This window comes from Bubalus bubalis, chromosome 1 (genome assembly GCF_019923935.1).
Source record: "Bubalus bubalis isolate 160015118507 breed Murrah chromosome 1, NDDB_SH_1, whole genome shotgun sequence".
NCBI classification, from domain to species: domain Eukaryota; kingdom Metazoa; phylum Chordata; class Mammalia; order Artiodactyla; family Bovidae; genus Bubalus; species Bubalus bubalis.
This window is the reverse complement of record NC_059157.1, coordinates 52,250,884-52,266,091: the sequence shown is the minus strand read 5'-3', so window position 1 is coordinate 52,266,091 and position 15,208 is coordinate 52,250,884. Positions and strand designations below refer to the sequence as shown.

Sequence of the window (15,208 nt, the reverse complement as noted above, 5' to 3'; positions counted from 1 at the left end):
TTAATATCTTGCATTAGTATGGTACATTTGTTACAATTGAAGAATCCATATAGACACATTATTATTAACCGAAGTCTGTAGTTTGTAACTGTTGGTGTTGTACATTTTATGGGTTGTGACAAATGTATAATGACATAAAGCCATCATTCGAGTGTCATACAGAATAGTCTCACTGCCCTAAAACCCCACGCGCCATCTATTTATCCCCCTCTCCCTCTCCACCCTCTCCCCTCTCCCCAAACACCGTCAACTGCTGGTCTTTGTACTATCTCCATAACTGTGCCTTTTCCAGAATGCCTTGTAGTGGGAATCATACAGTATGTAGTCTTTTCAGACTGGCCTCTCTCACTTAATTATACACACTTAAGCTTCCTCCGTGTCTTTTTGTGGCTTGATAGACTTATTTCTTTTTACCACTGACTAATATTTCATTGTGTGGATATACAACAGTTTGTTTAGGCATTCACCTATGAAAGGATGTGTGGTTTGCCTCCAAGTTTTGGCAATCATGAATGAAGCTGCCATAAATACCTGTGTGTAAGTGTTTATGTGGACACGAGTTTTCAGTTCCTTTGAGTAAATACCAAGCAGTGTGACTGCTGGATCATATGCTAAGACTATGTTCAGTTTTGTAGAAAACTACCAAACTGCCTCCCAAGTGGCCACCCCACTTTTCACCCTTAGCAGTATTTGGCATTGTCAGTGTTGTTGTTTTGTTTTTAGATTCTGGCCATTCTAATAGCGTATCTATTAGGGTATCTCATTTTGCTTAATTTGCAATTTCCTAGGGGTCGCTAGGAGCCGGACACGACTGAGCAACTTCACTTTATTTTTTCACTTTAGTGCATTGGAGAAGGAAATGGCAACCCACTCCAGTGTTCTTGCCTGGAGAATCCCAGGGACGGGGGAGCCTGGTGGGCTGCCATCTATGGGGTCGCACAGAGTCGGACACGACTGAAGCGACTTAGCAGCAGCAGCAGCAACAATATATGGTATTCAGCATCCTTTCATGATTATTTGCTGTCTGTATATTTTTGTTTGTGAGATGTCTATTCGGAGATTTTGCCCACTGGATTGTTTTCCTGTTGCTGAGTTGTAAGAGTTCTTTTTATGTTTTGGATATCTGTCCTTTACCTAGTATGTATTTTGCAAAGATTTTTCTCCCAGTCTGTACATTCTCTCTTTTTTATTTATTTTTAATTGAAGGATAATTGCTTTACAATGTTATGTTGGTTTCTGCCAAACAGCAACATGAATCAGCCACACAGCAACATGAATCAGCCACAGGTATACATATGTCCCCTCCCTCTTGAACCTTCCTCCCACCTCCCACCCATTCCACCCCTCTGAGTTGTCACAGAGACCAGGCTGAGCTTTTTGTGTTAACAAATTCCCACTGGCTATCTGTTTTACATATGGTAATGGCTATGTTTCCGTCCTCCTCTCTCAATTTGTCCCATCCTCTCCTTCCTCCACTGTGTGCACAAGTGTGTTCTCCATGTCTTCATCTCTATTGCTGCCCTGCAAATAGGTTCATCAGTACCATCTTTCTAGATTCCATTGCTGCTCTGCTAAGTCACTTCAGTCGTGATTGACTCTGTGTGACCCCATAGACGGCAGCCCACCAGGCTCCCCCGTCCCTGGGATTCTCCAGGCAAGAACACTGGAGTGGGTTGCCATTTCCTTCTCCAATGCATGAAAATGAAAAAATAAAGTGAAGTCGCTCAGTCGTGTCCGACTCCTAGCGACCCCATGGACTGCAGCCCAGCAGGCCCCTCCGTCCATGGGATTTTCCAGGCAAGAGTACTGGAGTGGGGTGCCATTGCCTTCTCCCTAGATTCCATATATACATCTTAATATATGATATTTGTTTTGGTGCATCCTCCTAATATTTATCTTTCATCATTTAAACTCCAACATCCGCCTCTTCTGAAGTACTTCTGACCTCCAGGTTGATGGCTGTTAAAAAGTTTGGACAGTTTGAACTCTCCGGGCCTGTTTACCATCGACTCTCCGTTGCGCGGTCAGTTGCATCGTAGATGGGATCAAGTCATCAAGCCCAACAGCAGCTCAACCGCAGCCCTCACGTTCTTCCGCGGAATCATCACTCTATCATCTCCTCCGAGTCGGCCGGTGGCCCATCCAAGTTGGCCGGGTCCCGGGGAGCCGATTGGAGCGGCCGAAACATTTTTGCTGACTGCAGTCATGCTCTCCCGGCCCGTTTGCTGGAATAGACACAGACACCGATTGGGTCACGCTGAAGACATTCCTGTCTTGTGAAGCAAGTCTGTTTGTATTTTAGGTTTGCCAGGACTAATGAATTAAAACATTTGGACGCTCCGCAACTTGCTGTTTATCAATGCCTCTTGACAGGAGGAGGGTTTTTCTTTTGCGCTTGCTTTTTCTAGAAGCATGACAACATCCTGGCTGCGGGAGAGGCAAGGAAAGGAGAGAGGGGTCGTGGAGGGAAGCGGAACAGGGAGAGGCCCCGTGGGACGCTGGGGTCTGGGGGACAGCAGGTAGCAGCGAGCCGCCCTCCCAGCTGTCACTGCTGCTCAGATTGTCACGCTGCTATGTGGCAGGTGCAGCCTGGTCTGCCACTAGGTCTCTACTCCACAAAGGCAGCGACCGGCCAAGGCAGTGGCTGGCCCTGGATTACACGAGTCCAGACACTCGACTAAGTGAGGTAAGGCGACAGGTGTGAAAGGCCAACGAAACGCTCAGAGCACCAGCAACTTCACCAAAGCTCTGCTACCGCCCCGAGGAGGAATCAGCCCATTTCCCTCAGGCGGTGTGATGAAAAGGCAAGTGGGTGCAGGGGCTGACACCGTGTGGAACTCCAGATCCACCCAACTTTGCCGCCCGCCATCCTTTGGGAGGCAGACAGATGTTCTCCGTTGTGTGGAGGGGAGGGGCTCTAATTAGCTGTGTTGATCAATTTCATTCTCTCCCACCCCTTGGCTGGAAACCCTGCCAGGGATCTATCTACAAAACCCCTGGAGGCAAATTTCCACCCCTTGTGGTTTCTGTCTTGGTGCAAGAAAGCACTGGGAGATTTAGCCAAAGGAGGAGTGAAGCTTTTCACCCTCAGATGTTCCGATAATATGGTTTGGTGATGGTACAGGGTGTGATGATAAGACTTTTTCTTTTGGCTGCAACTTTAAGGGGATTTTTATTGTTTGTTTTGTTTAATTTGAGACAGTCTGTTCTATTCCCTAGGAACAGGTGGCTAACGAGATGGTTGATTCTAACCAGACGAGACTACACACAAATGTATGTCAGAGCTAAGATAAAGCAAATTTTGAGTCAAGTAACAGTGATTTTATATTACCCTTTTCTTGAGTCGAATGTTTCATGTTAATACTTTTTTCTAACTTAGAATGACATGACTTGGAGTGCTTTATGGTTCATTGCTACTTGTAGTGTTAAATGAATGGGCCGACTATGATTCTAACTGGGTGTTAAACAGTCGCTGGTTTTTCTCCAAAGCTATGCTAGGTGTTTAATATAAGCCTGTTCTCTTTTCATGTACTGGGTAAGATGATTCCATATGTATGTATGTCTAAATATACATATATATATATATGCATTTGCTTTGACTCTATAAATAATTGTAAAAACAAAATTCAGTTTTCTAGAACACTATTTTTAGATAGAGAAAAGTTATGGGAAAGAATCAGAAACCTTGCTGTGAGAAAATGCCCTGCTACAGCAGTTCCCAGAATCTCACTAAGGATGGGTAAATAGATGATTTATATATTGCCATTTTTAGAAACATTTTCCTTAAAATATCATTCAGAGTTTTTGGTTTACTGTCTCCACGAGAAGGAAAATAGAAGGCTTAGGGGGATGCTTGATTAAAAATAGAGACATTAAATATATGGGTTTAAATGACAAAGATATCATGTATTTATAATAACATCTTTTCCTAGTTCCATTGAATAAAAACAAATATCTTTGCTAAAATGTATTTGGGCTAAATTCTCTTATTTTAACAAAGAAATATTCATATATTTTCACCCACCCCAGTCCATCTTATCTGTAGTATGTTTTTCCATTCATTTCTATCTTAGTTTATTAATTCAATGATAATTTAGTTGGTGGGGCGGAGTATGCGTAGGATGTTTTAGGATTTGTCTTTTGCTTATATTATATGTTGTCTTTTGCTTTTATCATATATGCTTTAGAAATGTTTGATAGACTTATAGGTAATCAGATATTTAAAGCACATACTATTCATAATATAATGGGGGAATGTCTTTAAGTAGTCTTTGGTATTGAAATAATTAAGTAGTCATTGAAATAATTCCATGATATGATACTCATTTGTTACCACTCCCAGATCAATAATTCAGATCCAGTTCAGGCTTCTGAGTGTGAAGAACTGTCTGATGCCTTATTAAGATTCTTAATCCCCCTCAATTAAAAATAAAGCACTATGTAAGACCTCAAAGGGCCAGGGCTGGATGGGTCAGTATAGGGGATATTAAAAAAAGTGAGGTGGGTGGAGATTTTGCTCCATCCTGTAAATCTCACTCTAGATGTATTTCCAAAGCAAATTTTTTTTATAAGCCAGAAAAAGAATTTTAAATGGAGCAGGTGTAGGGAAAGGAAGCTAGGAGCTAGAAACAGCTTTAAAATAAGAAAACATTGCTTACTAATTTTCTTTTCTAATTTCCAAAGGGCTCTTGGGACGATGTTGGATAAAGTGACCATGGCTCTGTCTTGTCCTTGCAGCTGGAAGACCCAGAGGAAGGCCAAGGCTCAGGTGCCCACATGATCAGCACAGCCAGGGTACCTGCAGATAAGCCAGTACGCATTGCCTTCAGCCTCGATAATGCTGCAGGTATGCTCTGCTCTGAGGAAAAGAGCCCCCCTACCACCACCCTGCCTCCTGCCTTCTTACCATCATCTTTTTCATGAAGGGTATTTAAAAATGCTTGCCTGGGGACTTCCCTGGCAGTCCAGTGGTTAGGACTCTGCACTTCCTCTGCAGGGGCCACAGGTTCGATCCTTGGTCAGGGAACTAAGATCTTGCATGCTGCATGACCTAAAAAAGAGCATGCCTGGTATGACCCAGTGATGGGGAGTATGATTTTTTTTTTTTTATCACGCATTGTTGAAGTATGGCTTCCAGAAATCCCTCTGGTGATATTTCCATCTCCAAACCTTAGGTGGTTGGAGCACATTTCTTTTTCACTTTCTCCATTTTCGCTTTCTTTTATTATAAAATTCATGGAGCTATAACAATTTCAAAGGAGAGCAAATTATGTCATTGTTCAAACTGCATGAGGAAACGTGTACTAAGAGCTGGCAGTTGGCTAGGTAAGATAAAAATATCACTGTCTTGGTTCCAGCAGCATTTCCTGAAGCCCAGTTCTAAATGCTGGTTTCTTGCTGGTGCTCCCACACTTCCGGCTAAATAGACTCCAGCGGGAGTGATGAATGGGACAGGTGAGGCAGACCCTCTTGAAATAGTTCGGTCTGAGGTGAGGCTGCCATACTTAGAGCCCTGTGTCATGGCTTCCTTCACTGACCTCTTAACACGCATATTCAGTTGCACCCCCTTTGACAGGGGACCCCAGGTGGTGTGAGGTCACAGCCGTGAGGAAGGGAGGGCTTGGGTTTCTTCCACTGGCATCAGCTTTTGCTTGCAGTCTAATGTCATCCGTTAAAGTCACATAATCATACACTTTAAACCACATCATCATTGAAACCTTAGATCTTCTGAGAATTGATTCTTTCCTTCTCTCCTTTTCTTCCTTCCTTCCTTCTTTCTTACGGTGCTCCTGGAGAAAGGAACACTTTAAAAAGTAGTGATTGAAAGGGGACGAAGTAATACTGGGTAAGGATCTGGGCTCTGTGATGTGTGACATTATACAGCCCATTCAGACTTGACCACATGCGCGCAGTCGCTCAGTCTTTGCAGTGCCATCGGCTGCAGCCCACCAGGCTCCCTTGTCCATGGAGTTTTCTCGGCAAGGATACTGGAGTGGGTTGCCATTTCCTCCCCCATCAGACTTTATTAGACTGCATTATTATGGTGGTCACAATTACCCTGGGGTTCCTAGACTGTGCAGCCCCCAGTGGCGGATTGTTCCAGAGGTGAAAGAGGTGAAGCCTTGATTCTTCATCACCTACTCTTCTGACACTTTTTTCATGGCTGCTGTTATGCTGTATTCCCGCTCAATGTTGCCCTGAAAGACAATGGTGAAGGGAAATCCGCCCAACTGGCGAATCAACCCATCCCAACTTAGAAATGACAATGACTATCAGTTGCATGTGTCTTTTCATTAGACTTTCATTTATACTATTTCTGATCTTTGGAATAACCATGTTATGTACCTATTAGTATTCTTAATTTGCAGAGACAAAGACTGAAGTCCAGAGACCACACTGTTAGTAAATAACAGAGTAATGATTTAAACTCTCATCCCTGGACTGGACTGTTTAAACCCTCTCCATTATTCCAAGCTGCGTCTCTAAGAAGAAAAAGAAAACTACATGTGTAGGGAGAAAGAGTCTGTAAGAACTCTTTATACTTTCTACTCAATTTATCTATAAACCTAAAACTGCTCTGAAGAATAAAGTCTCTTGTTAAAACAAAAAGAAAAACCAAACAACAAAAAAAGAAAAGCTCCTTCTGTTTTTATGCACTTTATAAATTCAAGATTTTGAGGAGTAACAAGTGCTTGATTGGCTGGCTTTCAAGACAGACACATGTAAACCCAAACTCCAGGGAGAAAGCAAATGTACAATTTTCTTCCTTGTGCTCGTGTTCCACATGAGCAAGACAAGTCCTGTTATAATCAACAGAGTTCCAGAGAAATTGTAGTGTATAAAGCTTGTTTGTTCTAAATAGTATGATTATGTCATAATTTGGGATGACACAAATAAATGTGCCCTCATTTTCATTTTAACAAAAGTAATGTACAGAAAAGAGCCATGGAGAGAGGAGGCTCTTGCTCTCTGGGTTGCATGAATAGATTCTTCCTTGAAATACAAGATGTACAACTTGTAATTAATTTACCATCATCTTTTGAGCACTGAGAATTCCTGCATATTTTTCATCAGTCAATTTTGATTGGTTTGTTCCAGTCTCTTTCAAATGTCCCAAGAATGTCCACTTCTGAAATTCATGGGTTTTTTTAATATGGTAGCTTCCAATAAGGGTTGTCATTTATTGCAAGTAATTCCTGCCTTTTACCCCTACAGAAGGATGCTTATGAAGTTTTATGAACAACCTTCTAAAATTAAATTTTAAAAAGGATCAATGCATTCCCATAGATCTAGATAAAGCACCTAACTAGAGAATCCAAGACAGGAGTTAACGTTCCCTGTTTCTCAATCTTTCTTAAAATAATCATTGGAGAGCACTCATCAAAAATGTATGTTCCATGGCCCTACTCCTACTGCAGTAAGTTCCGACCGAAGTCCAACAGTCTGTATTTCCTAATGCACCTGAAGTTACAAATGTACAGAAAGATGCTTTGCAGACACTTGGGGACACTCCCTCTGAATTCTTGAGTAAGGAGTGTGTCACACCACGCAACACTTGCCATCACACGCACTGTGCATGCCTTTTGAATTCCAGTGCATGTGGTCTATAGACCACACATGTAGGGGGGAAACAAAGGAAAACATCTCATTTATAATAAGTGAGAAAACCAAGTAAACTTTTAAAAAATAATTCCATATTATTGAATTTATTATAGGGAGTAAGGAGAGTCCGCGAGAAAAGGAGACATCTTTGTCTGCGAATGTTGACTTGTTCATTTCTCATAAGCCTAATGCAGTGCTTATTCCTCTAGTCATCTTTTATTTTTCTTCATATTTTTCTGAGACAATTTAATGTAAAAGTTAAGGGCCTAGGGCTTTGGAACTAGTGAGGGGTGGTTTCCAGATTCATTTCCATCACTGTTTGTATGATCTTGCATAAATCACTCAACTTTTCTGAACTTCAGTTTCCCATATGTGTTTAGTAATAGCTCATAGAGTTGTTGGAAAAATTAAATAACACTATATAGATAAAGGGGGCTTCCCAGGTGGCTCAGTGGTAAAGAATCCACCTGCAATGCAGGAGATGTGGGTTCGATCCTGGGTGGGGAAGATCCCCTGGTGAAGGAAATGACAACCTACTCCTGTATTCTAGCCTGGGAGTCCCCCTGGACAGAGGAGCCTGGTGGGCTACAGTCCATGGGGTTGCAAAGAGTCAGACATGATTTAGTGACTAAAACAATAACAGCAATGTCGATAAAGCATTTAGCATCATGTTTGATACAAATTAAGGACTAAACTAGCCCCTGTGTTAATGATGACTGATTCTGGAGAATTAAGCAAAGTATAAACCACAAAGCAGCTGTATGTTTCACCTACATCTCACACTTCTACCTCATGTCAAGGTAGGGTTTATAGGATAAATGAGCTGCAACTATTTAGTGACTCCTTATCCACTTGGTCGGAGAAGGCAATAATGGCACCCCACTCCAGTACTCTTGCCTAGAAAATCCCATGGATGGAGGAGCCTGGTGGGCTACAGTCCATGGGGTCACCACGAGTCGGTCGCGACTGAGCAACTTCACTTTCACTTTTCACTTTCATGCAAGATTGTGGGTGTCTCTGCTTCTGCTCTTATTAATTAGCTAAGCTTTACTTAGTTTCTGTATTTCTAGTGCTCTGTCAAAGTCGGGTGGGCTGTGCAACAGAGAAGTACAATGAGATCTCCTATGGGTTTTAAAAGGCAGAGAGATTTGGGGAAAAATCTGTCACCTGGAGCAGATGGGTACAGCTTCTTGGAAGATGTGATAGTCATCCTGGGCTTGAAGGCAGGTAGGGTATAGAAAGAGAGTGTAGGAAAGATACCATTTCTGGAAATCAGATGTAAAAAAAGGAAGCTACACATCTTCTGGGGCTTCCCTGGTGGCTCAGCAGTAAAGAATGCGCCTGCAATGCAGATGATGCGGATTTGATCCCTGAGCTGGGAAGATCCGCTGGAGAAGGAAATGGCAACCCACTCCAGTATTCTTCCCTAGGAAATCCCAGGGGCAGAGGAGTCTAGTAGGCTATAGTCCAGGGGGTCGCAAAGAGTCGGACATGACTTAGTGACTAAACAACAACAACAACAACAACAACACATCTTTTAACAATTCTTCTTTTCTCCTTCAGACAGAAATCATTAGCAAAACCTAAGTCAGAAAGAGCACAATTTGTTCAGGAAATGCTTAAACTCTCTACAACTGGAGCAGAGGTCTGAACTGTGGAAGAGTAACCAACATTTACTAAGCCCCTCTCTGAGCTGGGCATTTTGCTGGAGTCTTGTGTGGAAAGTTTGTTTGCAGTTCAGTTCAGTCGCTCGCTTTGTTTTAGATAGCAGTAAACTTGCCTGGAAAATCCCATGGACGGAGGAGCCTGGTGGGCTGCAGTCCATGGGGTCTCTAAGAGTTGGATACAACTGAGTGACTTCACTTTCACTTTTCACTTTCACTCATTGGAGAAGGAAATGGCAACCCACTCCAGTGTTCTTGCCTGGAGAGTCAGTCCCAGGGATGAGGGAGCCTGGTGGGCTGCCATCTATGGGGTCACACAGAGTCGGACACGACTGAAGCGACTTAGCAGTAGCAAACTAGCATTACCACGGAGAAGGCAATGGCACCCCACTCCAGTACTTTTGCCTGGAAAATCCCATGGATGGAGGAGCCTGGTAGGCTGCAGTCCATGGGGTCGCTCACTTTCACTTTTCACTTTCATGCGTTGGAGAAGGAAATGGCAACCCACTCCAGTGTTTTTGCCTGGAGAATCCCAGGGACGGGGAAGCCTGGTGGGCTGCCGTCTATGGGGTCGCACAGAGTCGGACATGACTGAAGCGACTTAGCAGCAGCAGCAGCAGCATTACCAAGTCAATCAAGAGAGTGCAATGAAAGAGTTTGTTTTGATCAGAAGCGGCAGAGTGTCAAGAATTCTTGAGCAAGGGAGTAATATGATGAAAATGGTAAGTGTTCAATTGATATAGCCTGGAATGTGAGGATATGAGAGAATGAAAGAGGCTTATCATGGCACACAGATAAAGTGGTAAAAGCCTGGATTAGAGAATGCGATGGGATGACTGAATTCAGACTACATTTTGAAGGAAGGGTTGGAAAGACTTGGTGACAGACTGGCCTGGGAGATGGGGAATTGATCATTGATAACAAAATGAGCCACAAGTCTCCAAAAAGACTATGGACTCCTAGGGGTTAAATAAAGGTAGTCCGTTTTTAGGGGGGAAAAAAGTACCTTTTAAAATACAATCACCATTTCTAGCCTAAGACTAGAATGCTTTATTAAGTAACATTTAGCTAACCGTAACTGCCAGAGGCAGCAATGCTTGTCTTTCTTTTTTTTTTTAAGAATATATTTTATTGGAACGTCCCTGGCAGTACAGTGGTTAAGACTTTGTCTTCCGATGCGGAAGGTGCGGGTTTGATCCCTGGTCAGGGAGCTAAGATCTAACATGGGTCTGGGCCAAAAAACCTGTCATAAAACAGAAGCAATATTGCAACAAATTCAATAAAGACTTTAAAAATGGTCTACATTAAAAAAAAAAAAAAGAATTAAAAAAAAATTTAATTTTAAATTTATTTGGCTGTACCCTGTGGCTTTGTAGGATCTGGGAATCTCAGTTCCCAGACCAGGGATCAAACCTTGGCCTTGTACAGTGAAAGCTTGGAGTCCTAACCACTGGACTGCAAGGAAATTCCCAGCAATGCTTGTCTTTAATAAACCAGTGATATAACTTGTATTGCCTCCAAACTTCGAATTCCAAGAGTTGACTTTCTAAATAGGGACTTTCACGGAGTCAGTTTTCCTCAACAGAAAATGTGCAGAAGAGAAATATGGATCACATCTCTTGGGTTATTAGGGAGAATAACCTGGCCCTTCTCCAATTAGAATTTAGAGTCTGATGGACATGTGGATTTGATGTTAATTACTTGAGAATTTTCCTTATCTTCAGTGGAGCCAAAATCTGGCACACTTTTGAAGAAAATCTAGGCCTCGGTGTTAAAAAAATTTTCTTATTATTGTAGTCAGAGATACTTATTATTTAGAGTAAGAAATATAAGCCCAAGCTCATAGCTTTCAACATTTTTTTTTTTTTTAATCCGGGTATGATTTCATTAGAAGACATTTAGTTAAAAAAATCAAGACTCACTCTGTTTATGTAAACTGTTTTGTCCCCACAAACCAGGTGTTTTGTGTGGCAGTGGGAATTATGTGGAGTAGCTGAAACAGCTATCCTTGAATCCAATTTAACTGGATATTATATGAATGTCTCTTTGGAAGCAAGATTTACACGTGCAAAACTAGCTCTCAGCAAAACTGTGATACACATGAAGTGTCTCTTATCATTGTTTCCTTCCTTTGACTTCTTCTACCTTTGGTATCTTTTGGTGTTATTTCTCTTTTCCTCCTCAGGGTCCCAAAGTTTCCATACTCCCTTCTCTTCACATTTCAATCCTTGTTTTCAGGAAAGACTCTGGAAAACCTGATTCATGCTAAGCAATAAGTAAATGTCAAGACTGACCCTTTTCTCTCTCTCTGTGTGTTTGTGCGTATCCATGGGGGAATCGGTAGGAAGCCTAGGGATCAAGTTCCTGTGGGAATTCTACCAGCCAACTTGGTAAGGGTGGCATTTGAGGACATGAGCTGGGTGAGTCTCTTTGCATTTTCCTGAGTCACATTCTGTCCCAATTCTGACCCCACTTTGAGTTCATCTCTGCATGAGCTGACAACAATCGGCTGAAAACCACTCAAGCTCTTAGAAGTGGGGGTGTGATCTCCTATATTTGTATTCTTTTCAGCAGCAGTCCCCAAGCTTTTTGGCACCAGGGACCAGTTTCGTGGAAGACGATATTTCCACAGAAGGAGGGGTAGGTTTTGGGATGATTCAAGCACATCACACTTATTGTGCACTTTATTTCTATTATTATTATATTAGTTCCATCTCAGATCATGAGGCTTTGGATCCCAGGTGTTGGGGATCCCTGATCTATAGAGCACAGCATAGAGAACCCTAGTTAGAACTTAATGAATACTATAAAATCTATAATACAATATCGATAACCCCTTTGAGTTTGTGCTTCTGATACCAGGTGAAGATTTTTTGAGACACAGCTGGATTTATTGGTTGGAATCCGTTGCTTAAGGCTGTAAAGAAAAGATCAGAGTGGAAATGAATGCTTATGGAGTTCCTGGGTGCTTTTGCTTGTACTATCTCATCAATTTAGTCCAAGTGACAACTCTGCTGAAAAGATGTTATTATACCCATTTTACAGAAGTGGAAATGTTGGCTAAGGAAGGTTAAATAACTTGTGGAGGCAGTAGTGGTAAAGAAATCACCTGCTAATGCAGCAGACAGAAGAGGCACGTGTTTGATCCCTGGGCAGGGAAGATCCCATGGAGGAGAACATGGCAACCCACTCCAGTATTCTTGCCTGGAGAATCCCATGGACAGAGGAGCCTGGTGGGCTACAGTTCATGGGGTTGCAAAGAGTTGGACACGACTGAAGGGACTTAGCATGCAGGCACTCTAATCAAGTCTCTGATAAATAATGGGAAAAGATTCAAAGCCAGGCCCTTGGGGTTAATTTTACTTTATTACCCATTTAGAGGTAGGGTCCAGGTAGCACAGTGGTAAAGAATTTGCCTGCCAATGCAGGAGACACAAGAGATGAGGGTTCGATCCCTGGGTCGGGAAGATCCCCTGGAGGAGGAAATGGCAAGCCCCTCCTGTATACTTGCCTGGAAAATTCCATGGACAGAGGAGCCTGGCGGGCTATAGTCCATGGGGTCACAAAGAGTCAGACATGCCTGAGTACAAGCAAGAAAAGAAGGAATCCAAGTAATAAACAAATGAGTGTTCCTGTCAGCAGATGGCTTCCCTGGTGGTCCTGGGAGATGATGAGGGAAAGTTCGTTCGGATACGTTTTCTTAGAGTAGGAAAGAAGAAAGGGAGAGGTAAATTCTATTTAGTGGTGTGCTGAGAAATAAATATATTTCCAAAGGGTTCTTGGAATACAGGTTTCTGAGTGAGTGAATATGTTTCTAAGCTGAAAGTGAAAGTCAGATCACTCAGGCGTGTCTGACTCTTTGTGACCCCATGGACTGTAGCCTGCCAGCTCCTCTATCCATGGGATTTTTCAGGCAAGAGTACTGGAGTGGGTTGCCATTTCCTTCTCCAGGGGATTTTCCCAACCCAGCGATCAAACCTGGGTCTCCAGCATTGCAGACAGAAGCTTTACTGTTTGAGCCACCAGGGAAGCCCCTTTCTAAGCTAAATAAGTCCAAAAATTCTTACAAAAGGATAAATCAATAAGATTCAAAATGATAGCTACAATAATAGTGACTAGATGAGTGTTTCATAGAAACATAAAATCTATGTTTAAACTTAAAAAGGTCTTTCCATGCAGAGAAATATCACTCAGTCTATTTGGTATATGATCTTGTTTGCCTGATAGTTTTAGGTACTGGTTACAGTAACATGGTGATTTTTACTAATTGACAACCTACTAGATATCATACCAAAGCTGTACCTTTATCCATATCTGTATCTCTAGTCCTAATTTTATGGGCCCTGAAAATTCAATGTGTATTAAAGCAGTCTCATCTCGAAAGTTTAACAAGCAGAAAACAAAGTTTAAAAAAAGGATGAAGTGTTTCAAAATGATATGATGCTCTAACAAGAACCAAGCTATCTATAAATCTTAAAATAGCTTTTTGATGTATTAGTAATGTGAGTTGGCTGCCCTATGTCATTTACTTATTTCTAAAAATAATGTGAATCTTTATTTAGATTTCAAATGAAAGTACTCAAAAGACTTTTCATGTGTAAGTTAAAATTTTTTTTAAACATTATTTTATATAATGTTTGCTTTGATAGGGAAGTAAAGACAAACCCTTTTAAAATTCAGATTTGAATGAAGAGATTAAACCTTAAAGACGCGAAGTTATGGCCACACCAGGGAAATCTTTAACTTGGCATCAGATCAGATCAGTCACTCAGTCGTGTCCAACTCTTTGCGACCCCATGAATCGCAGCACGCCAGGCCTCCCTGTCCATCACCAACTCCCAGAGTTCACCCAGACTCACGTCCATCGACTCAGTGATGCCATCCAGCCATCTCATCCTCTGTCATCCCCTTCTCCTCTTGCTCCCAATCCCTTCCAGCATCAGAGTCTTTTCCAATGAGTCAACTCTTCGCATGAGGTGGCCAAAGTACTGCAGTTTCAGCTTTAGCATCATTCCTTCCAAAGAAATCCCAGGGCTGATCTCCTTCAGAATGGACTGGTTGGATCTCCTTGCAGTCCAAGGGACTCTCAAGAGTCTTCTCCAACACCACAGTTCAAAAGCATCAATTCTTCAGCGCTCAGCTTTCTTCACAGTCCAACTCTCACATCCATACATGACCACAGGAAAAACCATAGCCTTGACTAGACGGACCTTTGTTGGCAAAGTAATGTCTCTGCTTTTGAATATGCTATCTAGGTTGGACATAACTTTCCTTCCAAGGAGTAAGCGTCTTTTAATTTCATGGCTGTAGTCACCATCTGCAGTGATTTTGGAGCCCCCCAAAATAAAGTCTGACACTGTTTCCACTGTTTCCCCATCTATTTCCCATGAAGTGGTGGGACCAGATGCCATGATCTTTGTTTTCTGAATGTTGAGCTTTAAGCCAACTTTTTCACTCTCCACTTTCACTTTCATCAAGAGGCTTTTGAGTTCCTCTTCACTTTCTGCCATAAGGGTGGTGTCATCTGCATATCTGAGGTTATTGATATTTCTCCCGGCAATCTTGATTCCAGGTGAGTTAAATTACATAGAGTACTGAATTACTCTAATTCAGTAATTAGAGCGGGTGATCTTGATCTTACCTGTTCTCTTTGGATTATTCAAATGATGAAGATAATACCCTTAATCCCCACCATTATACATATACTCACACATGCCTGCACGCACACACACACACACGCACACACACACACACACACAACTTTGGCTCTCACCGTTACAACTTTGGCTGAGTTTATGGTGAAAAGATGGAAAGTAAACGCGATTATATTAAGCATTCATTATTACTGCTGATTATTTCCTAGGTGCTAGGCTTTAGGCTAAATGATTGACATATGAATTCCTTCACTAATAATAAATTTCTGAGACAGAGAATGTCACACC

At 42.1% G+C, this 15,208-nt stretch overlaps 1 protein-coding gene across 3 annotated transcripts in view; it reads left to right on the top strand.

Moving 5' to 3' along the window:
- Nucleotides 1–2,439: 2,439 nt before the first annotated feature.
- Nucleotides 2,440–15,208, top strand: part of MAP3K7CL (MAP3K7 C-terminal like) — a 48,472-nt gene continuing 35,703 nt past the window's right edge. The window contains exons 1-3 of one of the 3 annotated variants that reach the window (XM_006056346.4): nt 2,440–2,686; nt 3,220–3,273; nt 4,738–4,846. In XM_006056346.4, the coding sequence (XP_006056408.1) occupies nt 3,238–3,273; nt 4,738–4,846 (145 nt within the window). In that variant the 5' untranslated portion in view covers nt 2,440–2,686; nt 3,220–3,237. Of the gene's footprint in view, nt 2,805–3,219; nt 3,274–4,737; nt 4,847–15,208 lie in introns of all 3 variants that reach the window. The other 2 variants (XM_044939712.2, XM_044939713.2) reach the window with 2 other exon arrangements.